This window comes from Tinamus guttatus, unplaced genomic scaffold, assembly GCF_059628265.1.
Source record: "Tinamus guttatus ecotype Peru unplaced genomic scaffold, ASM5962826v1 Tinamus_guttatus_pri_ptg000513l, whole genome shotgun sequence".
NCBI classification, from domain to species: Eukaryota; Metazoa; Chordata; class Aves; order Tinamiformes; family Tinamidae; genus Tinamus; species Tinamus guttatus.
This window is the reverse complement of record NW_028289047.1, coordinates 353,966-367,299: the sequence shown is the minus strand read 5'-3', so window position 1 is coordinate 367,299 and position 13,334 is coordinate 353,966. Positions and strand designations below refer to the sequence as shown.

At 39.9% G+C, this 13,334-nt stretch overlaps 1 protein-coding gene across 2 annotated transcripts in view; it reads right to left on the bottom strand.

The window, feature by feature from the left end:
- The window catches only part of ECPAS (Ecm29 proteasome adaptor and scaffold), a 56,223-nt gene that overhangs the window by 14,548 nt on the left and 28,341 nt on the right, over positions 1-13,334 (bottom strand). For both annotated transcript variants that reach the window (XM_088533672.1, XM_088533671.1), the window contains exons 20-32: positions 12,435-12,569; positions 10,742-10,907; positions 10,160-10,332; positions 9,525-9,626; positions 7,865-7,988; positions 6,779-6,924; positions 5,874-5,928; positions 5,652-5,766; positions 4,761-4,826; positions 4,400-4,517; positions 2,275-2,442; positions 1,325-1,404; positions 449-554 (exon numbers count right to left, since the gene is read on the bottom strand). In XM_088533672.1, coding sequence (XP_088389798.1) covers positions 449-554; positions 1,325-1,404; positions 2,275-2,442; positions 4,400-4,517; positions 4,761-4,826; positions 5,652-5,766; positions 5,874-5,928; positions 6,779-6,924; positions 7,865-7,988; positions 9,525-9,626; positions 10,160-10,332; positions 10,742-10,907; positions 12,435-12,569 — 1,554 coding nt within the window. The remainder of the gene's footprint in view (positions 1-448; positions 555-1,324; positions 1,405-2,274; positions 2,443-4,399; positions 4,518-4,760; positions 4,827-5,651; positions 5,767-5,873; positions 5,929-6,778; positions 6,925-7,864; positions 7,989-9,524; positions 9,627-10,159; positions 10,333-10,741; positions 10,908-12,434; positions 12,570-13,334) is intronic.

Sequence of the window (13,334 nt, the reverse complement as noted above, 5' to 3'; positions counted from 1 at the left end):
GCAGGTGTGCTTTGGATAACAGCTCAGCCCTGCTTAAGCTGGAGCCAGGAAGTCTGATCCCAGGGACAACATGGCTCAAACCTGAAAGGAGCCAAGGACTCTGACTCGGTACCTGCAATGCATTTAATAACACAAGCAATTCAAAACAAATACTTCTGTCCTTAGTGTTAGGCATATACTTAAGAAATCTTTCATACCCAGGAAAAAGTGCTGAACATGTGAGAACAAGCATGCCAAGAACGAAAACCAGCACATAAAGGGCAGATAAATGCTAACTGTGAGTGGTCTGAGCTTTTTGACTGCTTATAAACCAAAACTCCAATTGGCTTCACTTTGGCTTCTCAGAGAATCTCTTTTCAGTGACCATTTTCTAAACTCTTTTCAAATACTTCAGTCTGATGACCGTACTTTCTGCTGCCAATTACTATTTCATTATCACTTTAATTACCTTAATGTCATCTTGCACTCTGAATAGGATTTCCCAGATCTCTGGAAGTTTGTCTATAATGTCATCCAAAGGTCTTCCTCTTAGTAAATCATTCAGTGCTAGACAACTGCAAACAAGAAAATTTTATTTTCATTATATGGTGTTTTTATTTGGTATGTGGGTATATACAAATATATATACTTATATATTAAGTATATGCTTTAAAAAAAAAGATGTTTGTACAATCTTCATTTTCTCCAAACCATGAAACAACTGTTAAAAGAATGTCTTTCATCAGAGAGAAAAGAAAACATTCAGCCAGACAGATGAAATTAAAACAAAAGACAGTGGGTAAGAAAGGCCACTGTAATCAAAATTCTAGCTAGTGCAAGCATTACAGTTGTAGCGTTGTTTCAGATTTATTTACTATAAAGCACAGGATAAGAAAGAAAAGCATAGTGGCCTAATATCTGCAAACAAGATTAGAACTAATATTTTTAAAACAGCATAACAATAAACAAATATGAACAAAAAATTAACAATGATATGCTGAATGGCATTCTACTGCCAAGTATATATAGAGCCACATTACCAATTCTAACACAATGTTAGCACTTCTTCAGATGCAAGGATAGCCAAGAACTTCGTGACCCGAAAACTTCTCCTTCAGAGAATGTTGTTGAGTATTACGCTCAAGTTACGTGCAGTTAAAATAAAATCCATGAAGCAAATTGCTTTAGGGCTGTATCACACCTCAAGTGTAGACTGAAGGACTGGGTTCTGTTCTGATGAAAGGACATGTGTCACCCTCCCCCCAGCTTTCTCGTTAAACAGGTCTATGATGAATAAAAGAGATGACAGTATGAAGAAAAATCTGTTACTTTTCCAAGCAAATACCTGGATTCCCTGATTCTCCACAGGTTGCTGGTTAGGTTACTGATCAAGTCTTCAAGAATTTCCTTCATGTACTTATCAACCTATTATGAGAAAAGGGAATAATCATAAAACAGGCATGCACCACATATCCAGACCTGCTCTCCGGAAAAAAAAAAAAAAGAAAAAAAAAATCAAAAAAACAACAAGAAACAAGGACAATATAGGCTGCTTTCTGACAACAAGCTGACCCTGAACAAGCTTATTCTTGAAATGCCTTTCTCTCCACTGCTCCAAGGCTGAGGTTATTGGAGAGACTACAGCAAAAGACCATGGTCCTTTTGGTTCTTTTCCAACAGAACGCTTCAGAAATGGCAGGAAAACATTTGTATCTCACAAGAAAAGCAGTTGCTCTTGATGTAGAATCAATGATTTAATGAGCTGGGCCTTGCTAGAAAAAACTTTCACAAATCCAATTCTAGATTTCTCAGACCGAGAGGAAGAGAAAGTCCTGAAAAAAACCCATTCCTGAAACTATCATTGAAACTGTCCTTGAACTGATGGAACAGCTTCTTCCCATGAGCTTTCCACCTAAACCTGAGAAGCCACATTTAGATGCCCCTGCTTCGGAAATGGCATCTTCAGCTGTAAGAACTTCCAAGGAATTTATAACCAATATCACACATGCAGAAGACTGCGCTTTCAGCTCAATCTTAGCCCTGAGCATCAACTACACACAAAAGCTCTGGAATATCCTACTTCACAGAAGAGACAACACAAAGTCTCTGAATATCTTTTGCCTTATCCATGGATTCCAATATCTCTTGCTTCATAGGACACCACCTCATTCCCTTTTACAAAGCCCTTACTTTCACTAAAAAAGCAGGCACTCCCATCCCACGACAATCTCCATGCGATGAGGTGAGCAGCAAGCCCACTATTTTACACCGTGGCAAGGCCTGGTGTCTGCTCACCATTGACTTGTCCGTGACTAAGGCGTTCCAAATGCTGGTCATTGCCTGTCGAATGCCAAGGTTGGGGTCAAACTGGTAACGGTAGAGACGTGGAAGAAGCTGGGGCAGAAAGGGAGCCAGCTGTTCTCCTGCCTTGGTGGCTATCACGTTGAAACCAAAAGCTGCTCCCTGAAATGATGACAAAAGAACTTACTGAAACAACCTGCTCACTCAGGTACTGGTCCAGGCAACACTATAGTCTGTAGCAAAGCTGGCAGTTTAGATAACCAAGATAAAAGGGACCTAAAGAGTTAAAGAATACCAGAATTAACCCTCATCAGCACCACAGTATCACAGTTATTTCATATATAATATCACACAGGGAAGAACATTAACTCCCCAATACAGTACGTCTCTTATTTCAAGATGCCCTGTTTGATTATTTTGGCAAAAGCAGTAGTAAAGAATTAAAACTTAGAAAGATTTGAACAGGTTATTCCAAAAATAATTTTCTTCTTTGAAAGACTGATGACAGCAGGAGCTGCTTCCCTCCAAATCGACTGCATTTCGAAGAACTTCAGGAACACTTCAGGAATAGTTTAGAAACTTAGAAATGAAGTGACTCCATCCTAACTGCACATTCTGTAAATTCTGGGAATTATCATTTTGCAAGTGTTCACGGTTGCTTTAAATCCAAATACTCATTCATGCTGTTTTTCTTTTAAAACGGGGCCCCAGTGTCAATTCTAATACAGTAGAATGGATACTGGACCAGGGGATAACATGGGCACTGGCAAGATAATCCAAGGAGGAACTGTTCAGTGGCAGCAGTACTGTGCCTCCAGAAGCTTCATTCACATCACCTGACTGGCAGCATCAACAGTGCCACTCAAGTCCCACTTTGGGATTCACAAGACAGGTCATACTTTCTCAGTCACAGCCTAGAAAATTAAGACTGAAAGACAAGACTCTGCCCTTATTTCCAATGATGACCACTGCTCTGAGGATTGAGGGACTGCAGAAAATGTAACAGTGCAGCCTGCTCCAGCTGGCCCTGCTTTGTGTGAAGGGTTGTCCCCAGACCTCTGGATATCCCTTCCAAACTGAACAACTGTGCAAGTCATTGAAAGGACGAAGCTCAACCCAGAGCTGCTGAGCGGACTTTACCGACTCATCCAGGCTTGTGAAATTCTGCCGTGTTATGAGGGATCTGGCTGCACACCTGTGGCTACTGGAGTGCCAGGAAAGGGAGTCTGACTTGTCAGACTTCGGACAAAAGTTAGAGATTGGAGTGCAGGGAAAGAGAAGTCTGACTTGTCAGACTTTGGATATTGGAGATGGCACTTTTTTTTTTCCAATAAAAGACATTGCTAGAGATTGAAAATCTCAGGAAGGCAGCACGTATGCTTCACTACAGAAGGCTCATGCAAAAGATCCAGGTAGGCTGTAAGGGCATGAAAGGTGCCCTGTCTGCTCCCAGGAACAAAACAAATTCTTCCAAGCTTAGGTAAAGCTAGTGAAAAGAACATGCCCTTAGTTAGAGCCCTGCAGGCAAAGATAAATTTTAAAATATATTATGCTACATTTTTGCAGAAATTAGGTCCAAAAGGTTTTTTTTTGGAATTGAGAAATGCTACAGCAGCTTTAAAATATCGACTTGAGTTTTATGTTAAGAAAGGACATTTTTTGGACAACAGTGGTTAAACTGATCTGTTGGGAACTGGGTTTCTAAGCACTTGCTCTTGGTTAGTTTGTGTTGTGCTTTCTTACACAACAAAGCACATTTTCTCTTGCACCTGAAAAGTCACTCCGTTTTGAAAATCCTAACTCACTGTCTGAACAGACCGGCACGTGGCTTCTAAACAGAAAGTAACAGAAGTAACAGAAAGGACCAGAAGTAACAGAAAAGGACCACAGCTGGAATGTAGGATGATTTGAAGAGCGTGATATAATTGTTTTGTTGTAAGAATTTCAAGTAATTTTGAAGTATCTTCTTAGACTGGTGAACTTGCATTAGATCAGACACCAGAGTGCCAGCACAGAAAAACCTCCAGAGGCAGTTCTACCTAAGCCACAAAGGTAGAGTTAGAGAAATGCTGCTTTTGTTTTCAGAGGGCACAAAAGAGAGATAAAAGGAGCAAATTACCTTCCGAGAATTCCACATGGCATGATGGTTGGCCAGATTCATGAATTTGTACACCAGATCTGGCTGATTAAGGTCACTAGCCAGTGAACAAAGCTCCTTGTAAGTAGAAAGACCTTGACTTTGGAAAACAGAGGGAAAATCAGTATCATTTTTAGCTAAGAAATGCTATAATATCTACAGCTATATTCAAATCACAGCCTAAAGTAAACAGAGAAACATTTTATCTATGCTACAAAAAAATAGTTAAGGTAACTTAGAAAACAAGCAGGAATGAAAAATTCAGGGAATATATCTAAATCAAAGGGAATATGGTTCTAGCACAGATGATGCGTCTTGCCATTGAGACTGAGAGTAAACTTACCCATCTGGAGTTTTGCTTAGGCCACCCTGAAACACCACGGTTTCTCCAGTCATCTCATGTTTAGCTCTGGTGGTAAAAGAGAGACAGTATTAGCCTTGCCAAACCCTGTCCTTTAACGGACTGCACACTATGAAACAAGTGAATTTGCTTTGCTTTATTAACTCAGTAATTCCCTCTTCTTTAGGTTCCAAACATACAGGTGTGCAAATCTGTACACACTGCAAGGACTCTTATTAACCCTCACTATGTGAGTTATTAAGGAAAAACTGCAGAAAGTGAGGGCTTTGCTATACAGTGAGAAAGTACAAGCCAAAACACTGAAGGAGAGCTTTTCATGTCAGCCCAGATAAAAGTTACATCACAGAGAATAGATCTACACAGAGAGAGCACACCCCTACTTTTAACTAATTAAAAAAAAAAATCCATTACTCTCTTTCTCAGCCACTAGAGTTCCCCACACTCCTAGCCTCATTTTTGCCATTCACTGTGGTTACACCCACACTGGATTAGACAGGAATAGGCCGTAGGAATAGGATTTCCAGCACCGATCCAACATGATTAATAGCCAGCAGTCTTTTAAGACCAGCATCTGTGGCACTGAAACCGACAAGTGACCATTAATACTTCCTCAGCAAAAGATGCATGCACTTCAGACACAAGGCAAATCCCCTGTTCTGCAACATGCACCTGTGCAGAGTCGCTGCAGGAGGCCACTGACCTCTGCAATCACACAGTGCAGCAGGCAGGGAATCCGTCCAAACCAAAACCGATTTGGACTGCTTGAAACGGGTATGAATCGTTACCTAAAAGCTTTGCTGAACTCCAAATGAAAAGCCCCCATCAGACATACACACCAAAGCACTATTTCACTGAGTTCTGAGCTCACCATACCTTTTCCCAGTCATAAGGTTATCAACGAGTGTGGTGACTAACTCTTGCTGATCCTGTTCACTTCCTAGCTCATATACTAGTCCAAGACCTTTTGAAGCAACATCTTGACTAAGTTCTGCAAGAGATTTTACAGAGTAAAGGTGAGGAACATTTAGGCAGTAATAAACAAATTAATAAACAAACTACAAAAAGAAAAAACTCCTAAGATAAAATACTACTTACCATCACTATCTGACAGAATTGAAACAAATGCACCCTGAATATCCTTGAGATGAGACTGAAAGATGAGAAAAAGGACATTATTTTTATTTCAGCTTTTGCATCTTTCATCTGGCTTGTCTCAAGGCAGGTCTCTAACAGATAAACAGAGGTTATTTTATCATACAAACTGCCTGAGCTACAGCTAAAATAGGAACTACTCTGCTTTCAGAGAGGCAAGCAGAAGCCTGACTGCAGCTTATAAAACGACACAATCACTTGCCCAGCTTCTACAGCTCCCAGGCCATCTACAGATCACATGTTTCATTTTTGTTGTCTAATAAATGTCAGTAATAGACAGACTGTAAGTCTGGCCTGTAGCCAGACCTGGCAGCCCTCTGGTTGAGGACACCTTTCCTCCATCCCCACATCAGAGGATTTTGCCACCTCCTGCAACATACATTGTTTACACAAACATAATGATTCTTTTATCACAGACAAGCACTAACTATAAGGTCTTCATCAAAGCACACCAAAAACACAAGTATAAGAAGCACTGGGTAGAAGAGCCCTCCATCTCCTTTTAACATTTTGCAAAAAGAAATCCTTAAAAATATATAGACACAAAATTCTTCTTTGCAAGGGAATATGTACTAGCACTTAACCTTATAGCAGCTATTTATACCAACACCAGACTGACCTGAATGCAAGTCAGATGTTTACAAAGATGGCAAATGGCCCTGTCCATCTACCAACAAAATATGCTCCCCTCGTAACATAAGACAAGCCCTGTCTGAAAAAGACCTCAGTAAAGGCTGTAGCAGTACTGGGAAACCCACTGAAGTGAAGGGAAAGCAAGGTACCTAAAGGAAGTAAGCATCAAAATCAGGGATGTGAAGAAAATGGTTGGAAAGAGGCATATTTCTTACCTTAATTGCTTTGTGTGTGCTCAGCTTCTTCACCATTGACAGAAGCCAGATGCAGGATGCCTGCCTAACATGTGGGTTGGGGCTGATAATGTGCTTGTTCAAAATAAGGTCTAGAACCCACGGAACCACATCATTCACTTTCAAATCTATATGAAAAAAAGCGGGGGGGGGGGAGGAGTTTTAACCATCAGCCACATTCATTTTTAAATTCAATGTAATGTGTAAAACCAATGGAGACCTAGCAATACATGAGTACTCAGGTGACATCTTCAACTCTGTTGATTCAGAGAAAGCTTTCACGGGAGTCACTGGAAAAGTTTTTGTCCTTGGAAAAAAGGAAAACAGTTCCTCTGAACAAAGGCCTCCTAACCTTTCACTAAAGTGTTTCAGAACACGGGGCTGGGAAGGGGTGTCACTCAGACTGTATAAGATTCACTGGACTTCAGTTAGCTGCTAGGAAAACTCAAAATTTCTGAAGCAAGTGGGAACTTAAATCCAAGACCATTCTCAAATAAAATGCTAAGCCTCTGCTTGTCCTATTGAAGCTGATATTTACATCTGTTTTGAAGCCAGCGTTTTGTCATGCTTATATTTTAATTGAGCCAGAATTTCAGACTCTAAACAGGCCAGGCAGAGGTGCAGACCACTGAACTTAACACAAATGTCATTTTAACACAGTGATCTAAGTTGCTGGAAAAAGACCTGAAGTTCAACCTTACATCTCTCTTCTCTAGTTCAGGCTTCAAAACATTATTTTAAAAAGGGTTTTAAGCATTAAATCTGAAGCTAACTCAGCATGGGAAACTACAACAAAAAAAGAAACAAGTGCTGTCGCATGGCAATGAGATTTCATCAAGAAGCTGCTTAAATAGCAAGTGAAAAACATTCTACCCTTCAACTAGATGGACCTGAAGAGGTAAAAGAATGCATATATAATACAGCACTGCAAAACACAAAGAACTGCATTACGAAAATGCAGACCAAAAAAGGTCTCTTACTTCCACCATGAAGAATGTGGCCCAGTGCTGCGACAAAACAGTGAGATTTATGTTCCTCATTTCAGCCTTCTGTGTTAGAAAGACCTACCTGGGGGAGGGATATATTCCTCTTCTGTGACTGTCCATGCATCACGTGCAGCCACTGAGCTGGTTCCTACAGCAGCACTGGTAATAGCTTCACCAATGGTGAACTGCAGTTCTATTTGTTTGGCCTGAAGAACAACCACAAAAGAACTTCACTGATCGATGGACTATACAGACTTCTGGTGCCTTACAAGACTTCAGTCTCTTCCTTCTACCTCATTTCTCAGCACCAGTTTGAAAACCATATCTGTGCTGAGTTTCTGAAACCAGCATCAGCCCACTGAGATCAACAGAAAAAGGCCCACTGTCCAACCCTTAAAAATACCCGATGAAAGCTAAAACCTCCACACCTCTTTTCACAACATGGCTCCTACAAAGTATTGCTAATCTCTGCAAGTTCAATTTAGTGAACAAAAGGATCTGGAGAGACAGTATCAAGTAAGACAAACAAAAGTTAAAGTGGTAACAAAACTGCCAATTACTAACACAATTACTATGACCTTGTGCTCCTAAACAGTAGCATAACATCCTCCTACAGTTTCATTTAGAGTTGATCACTGCTAAGAGAAGAACTAATTTGTTTTCCATATAAGATAAAGCAGTTTTTCTGCATTGTTTCTGTTCTCTTTGCACTATTACCAAAGGCCCTCAGAACAGAGGGAATAGAATATGCAGATGTCTGCCACTTTTTTCATTACTTACGATGAGTCTCTAACCATGTTAACTGGTTTTCACATCTGCTGAGCACCTTCTAAATTGCTTCCGTGGAAGCAGAAAATGCTCAGGCATTTGAAGAAGTAAGCCTGTAGCTGCCTGCAGCCTAAGAGATTTTTTGTTTGTTTCTTTCTGGTTTTGTTTTCCAGGTACATATTTTATAAAGGAAGCTCTAATGCCCTTTAACAGCTCCAGGAGACAAAAAAAATCAGGGTAGTCAGAAACATCATTTTGTAGATGTGTACACAATGTTCTTACTGTTTTTGCTTGTTTGATCACACTAGACTCGATGATTCAGCAAAGCCAGTGTGTCTGATACTCACTAACTGCTTCTACAACACTGAATCCTATGCCAGTGTGGTTAAGGAAGAAAGGTAAAACCAAGCTGTAAATTAAGAATACTAAAAACAAAAGTTTCCAGACTACTTAATTTTGCTTTCTTGCATGCTACAGTATGTGAAAATGCCCTTCAGTATTATGAACAAAGTGCAGTACAAACACTGGTGCGTGCAGACTGACAAAGTTAAGCTTCCTACGAAGAAACAAAGCTCGTAATTCAAGTGAAGTACATCAGCGGATGTCATTCTAATGAGAGAAAAAAAGTTCAATTATCTACTTTTAGGGTATTTTTGAAGGTCCAAGCACTTCTAGAAGTTCTTAAAATTTTGCACATACATATGTACAGTCCTTCTAAATGGAAGACATTCATGTCAGAGACTGGGACAGAGACCTCAAGAGGCAAGTTTTTAATTTTTTTTTTTTTATGATATCCAGACTTTACAAACCACAAACCTACCTCTGCTGTTAGGTCAGCCCTAAAAAAACAGATGTACTGTTAAAAAAAAGACAGCTCCATGTCCTCTTGCAAATTTTCCCCCAGAGTACTTAAAAGGCATCCAAATGGGAACATACACCTCAGTGCAAGGAATAATATGTTACTGGTGCCTCACCTCTACAGAATCCATCAAACCTTGCAACAGTAGCTTCTGGTGGGGAAAATCTCCATCTCCCACTGGAAAGTAACCTAATGTTTGTATTGCTCGTTCCTTCATCTTAAATGTAAACAAAACAAACATACACATTAATCACATAATTATCCTGCAAGTCTAGGCGATGGGAGTATACTTTAAACCCATTCCCACTTTTCACTTAATGTATCAGAGGTTAGACATCCCAGGTACTTATCAGATCAATCACCACACCTCTGTTCTAAAACACAACTTTTCCAGAAATGGAGAAAAAAAAAGTCTTGCTACCTTTGAGAATTATTCTCTAGGCTAGTTAGCTCTCCTATAAAGGAACATCTTCCTATTTTTTTTTTAATTCAAATTATGACCTTTGATAATTTTCATCCTGTGAACTCCTTCTTATGAAGATACAAAATACACACTATCAAGGGATAGAAAACACTAGATATTCTGAAAGCTCTTTCCCCGTTCTGACTCACTAAAGCTGATGATCATTCCAACTAGGTTCAGTAAGAGTTACTTTAAAAAACAACCATGGTTGGCATGTTAACACATGAAATTATAGATGGCGTATTTCAGAAAGCAAAAAGAATCACAACAATTTTACAGAAGCTTGCCTTGTTTGTTTCCTTGCTGGAAGGGATTCGGGCCAGTAAGCTTTCAACAAGTTGCAGCTTTGTAAACCCTGCGCCTTCACTGGGAATTGGCAAGGGGCCATTCCTGCCAATCTCCCCCAGAGCTGTGCAAGCAGCCACCACAATGAAGGGCGAGGTGCTGTCCAAAAAAGAACCTAGAGGGAAAAGCAAACAGGGTGACCTGGATTTTGTGTTACTACTTAGCAGCAGACAGACAGGCAGGCACTTGCATTTTCCCCAAGCAAGAAGGTAAGTACTCATGCTCGCTGCAGCGGGTAGGAAGCGTTATGCTAGAACAAAATCAAACCGACAGGAGTCACTGAGATGAGTCTAGGCAGTGGCACCACACCTGTATGTGCCTTGCTGGCCTGTGACCTAAAATCTAATTCTTGTTGAGATGACACGAACTCATACTTTTGATCAGAGTACATTTTTAGACGGAATTCTATTAGACAAGTGAATTCAAGATTAAATATCTATGGACTGACTACCATGGAAGCGTCCTCAGCCAGGGTGACCGGAAAACGACTGTCACATGCAGCAAAGCCTCAGGTGGGACGTTACCTATGGTTTCTGTCGTCGACTTTATGAGCTGCTCTTGTTCCGGTATGACTGCAGTGTTTGGTGGCTCTATGTCGTGGAGCTCCATTGTTCGGAATTTCCTTTTGGCCAAGTACCTTCCTATTGTAAATCCCAAAGCCAACAAGGAGCCATGTTGGACCTCCGGGCTCTACAGACAACACCAACAGTGCAGAAAAAACTCATTTTCAAAGTAAGTAACGCTATGCAAAGAGCCTTGATTTAAGAGCACATATAGAGAAGCCAGCTGCTAAGGCACCACACAGAGTGCTGAGTTCTGGCTTACAATGCAGCAAGAGATGGTTTTGTACTGCTAGCACTTTCTGGTAGATAGAGTTCTTTAGGAGTTTAAACTTTTTTCTTCAGAGATTTAGGAAGACACATTAAAAACTGATCACAAGAACTCACATTCATAAAGCCTTTCTCTTGGTGGCTACTAACATTAAACAAAATACACAAAATAAAATACATTAAATCTCATCTAAATATATATAACAAGGTATAAATTTCACTTAAAAGCCTGGAGATAGGCAGATTAAGAGGACAAAACCTATTCTTGAACAAAAAGCTGTGCTGAAGCAGAATTATTTAAGGTTTGTGTTATTCAGAGCACAAAAATAGTTGACCTATTAACACTGTAAGCAACATGTCCACACAGTTCAGTAGGTCATGGTCTGTGAAACCTCATTATCGCAGTTCAACATCAAGAATATTAATTTCTCCAATGCTCTTATAACACTGAGTATATTTAACAACGGCACCTTCTCCCACAAAAGGGATCTAGTAAAAGGATTTAGTGCAGAAGACAAGGAGACTGAAATGCAACCTGAATATGTATATATTTTTTTTAAAAAAAAGGATAGGGGATTAATCTCAGATTAGTTGGGTGATCTATTTTTACACCCTGGTCCTGTAAAAAGCTGCATCAGTGCATCTGACGGGGAAGCATGCAGTTTGAAAACGCTATTACTTTCCCTAACCTTCAGAATTCAAGACGTATCAGGAAAGAAATATGCCAAATTTCTTTTCAAGAGGGGAGTCTTTATGAGTTTTCCTGAGCTCCTCCCAATTCTAGTAGTGGCAAAACCCAGAGATAAAATTATGATGGGGGCAAAGAGCTCCAGAAGGAGAGAAGGGAAACCTACCTCACACCCTTACAATTACAGGAGGGGAAGGGATCCTGACCCCTTGTTGTGGGGGTGGAAGGAAGGCTGCTCTCCCCTAGCAAAGACCCCCACAACGGGAAGCCACAAGGGTGCTATGGGCTGGCCTAGAGCATATGCAACAGATTAAACATTTTCTTAGTTCTGTTGGTACCTTAATTGCTCATGAATACGGACTCTGAAGTAAGTAACAAGACCCTGTATCAATCAATGAGACAGAGAATATTCAGCCGACTAAAGCTGGCGAACACGTGATGGACATGCTTATGACCACCGTCTTCAAAAAAACCCTTACTAACCTTAAATTTATCTCTGAAGCTGTTTTTACTTAAAGACCTGTTCCAGCCACCTACAGCAATAATCCCTTCCCACCATCCAACCAGAAAACAGGTACTGAATTTTACATAATAGGCTAATATATCCTGGACATCGGCAAGAATTAGATTTTCTATTAGTCAAATTACACTTTAAAACAAAAAAACAAAACGTAAGAGGAAACAGAGAAAGGTAATTACATGATTGTCTTTTGTCAGCTTGATCAGCTGCTCCACAGAGGCCCTAAGCTCATCTCCAGACATTGTAGACAACACTACAGAATAAAACAAGGCTGCAAGCTCACGCATTTCTTCTTTGTTTGTGTTCATCAGGCTCTGTGGAAGTTTTTGAAAAGAAGCAAGAAACAGGCAATCAGTTTGTTAAACAGTCTGTTCATACAGCGCTCCCACACACAAGCACAACTGTCATGCAACCGCATAAATATTACTTATCTCTGAAACCTTTCTTTGAAGGAGAATCATCAGTAAGTAGCAAATTAAGCACTCAGTTCAGCAAAGCACCTACTACAAGGGATGATGGATTTTTGGAGGAACATTATTACTGCTCCCAAGAAGTCTATTCACTGCTTGAGTTATACTCTGACTTTACTGAGTTTTGTCTACAGAGAAGAACTTTCATGTTTCACATCGAAACTGAGTTAAAATCAAAAAAAAAAATCTACAAAACTGTGAATAATTGCATTCCTGTATTAAAAGAGGCTTCAATATTCTTTCAATCAAAGGGAAAAGAAATGGAGAGAGTAAACAAATTTAATTCAGTAATGATACAAAAAACGTGGTGAGGAATCAGTTCTCAACCACTTCACATATAGAACCTTCTAACAATGAGGGTGTTAAAAAGTTTAATTTAGGAAGCCTCAGGCCAATTTTTTCATATACAACCTTATTTCTGACATTAATTTCATGTATAATACAACATATTTGGGAAGGGAAGGGAAAGGAAGGAAAGGGGCCAAAGAAACAAAAGAAACAAAAAGAAGAAAGTAATGAAAGTAATGTGATCTGTCAAGTTCTTGAAAACAGAACTCCAATTTCAACTCAAAACTTGCATCAGATTATGTAGGTGACTTCTGACAAGCT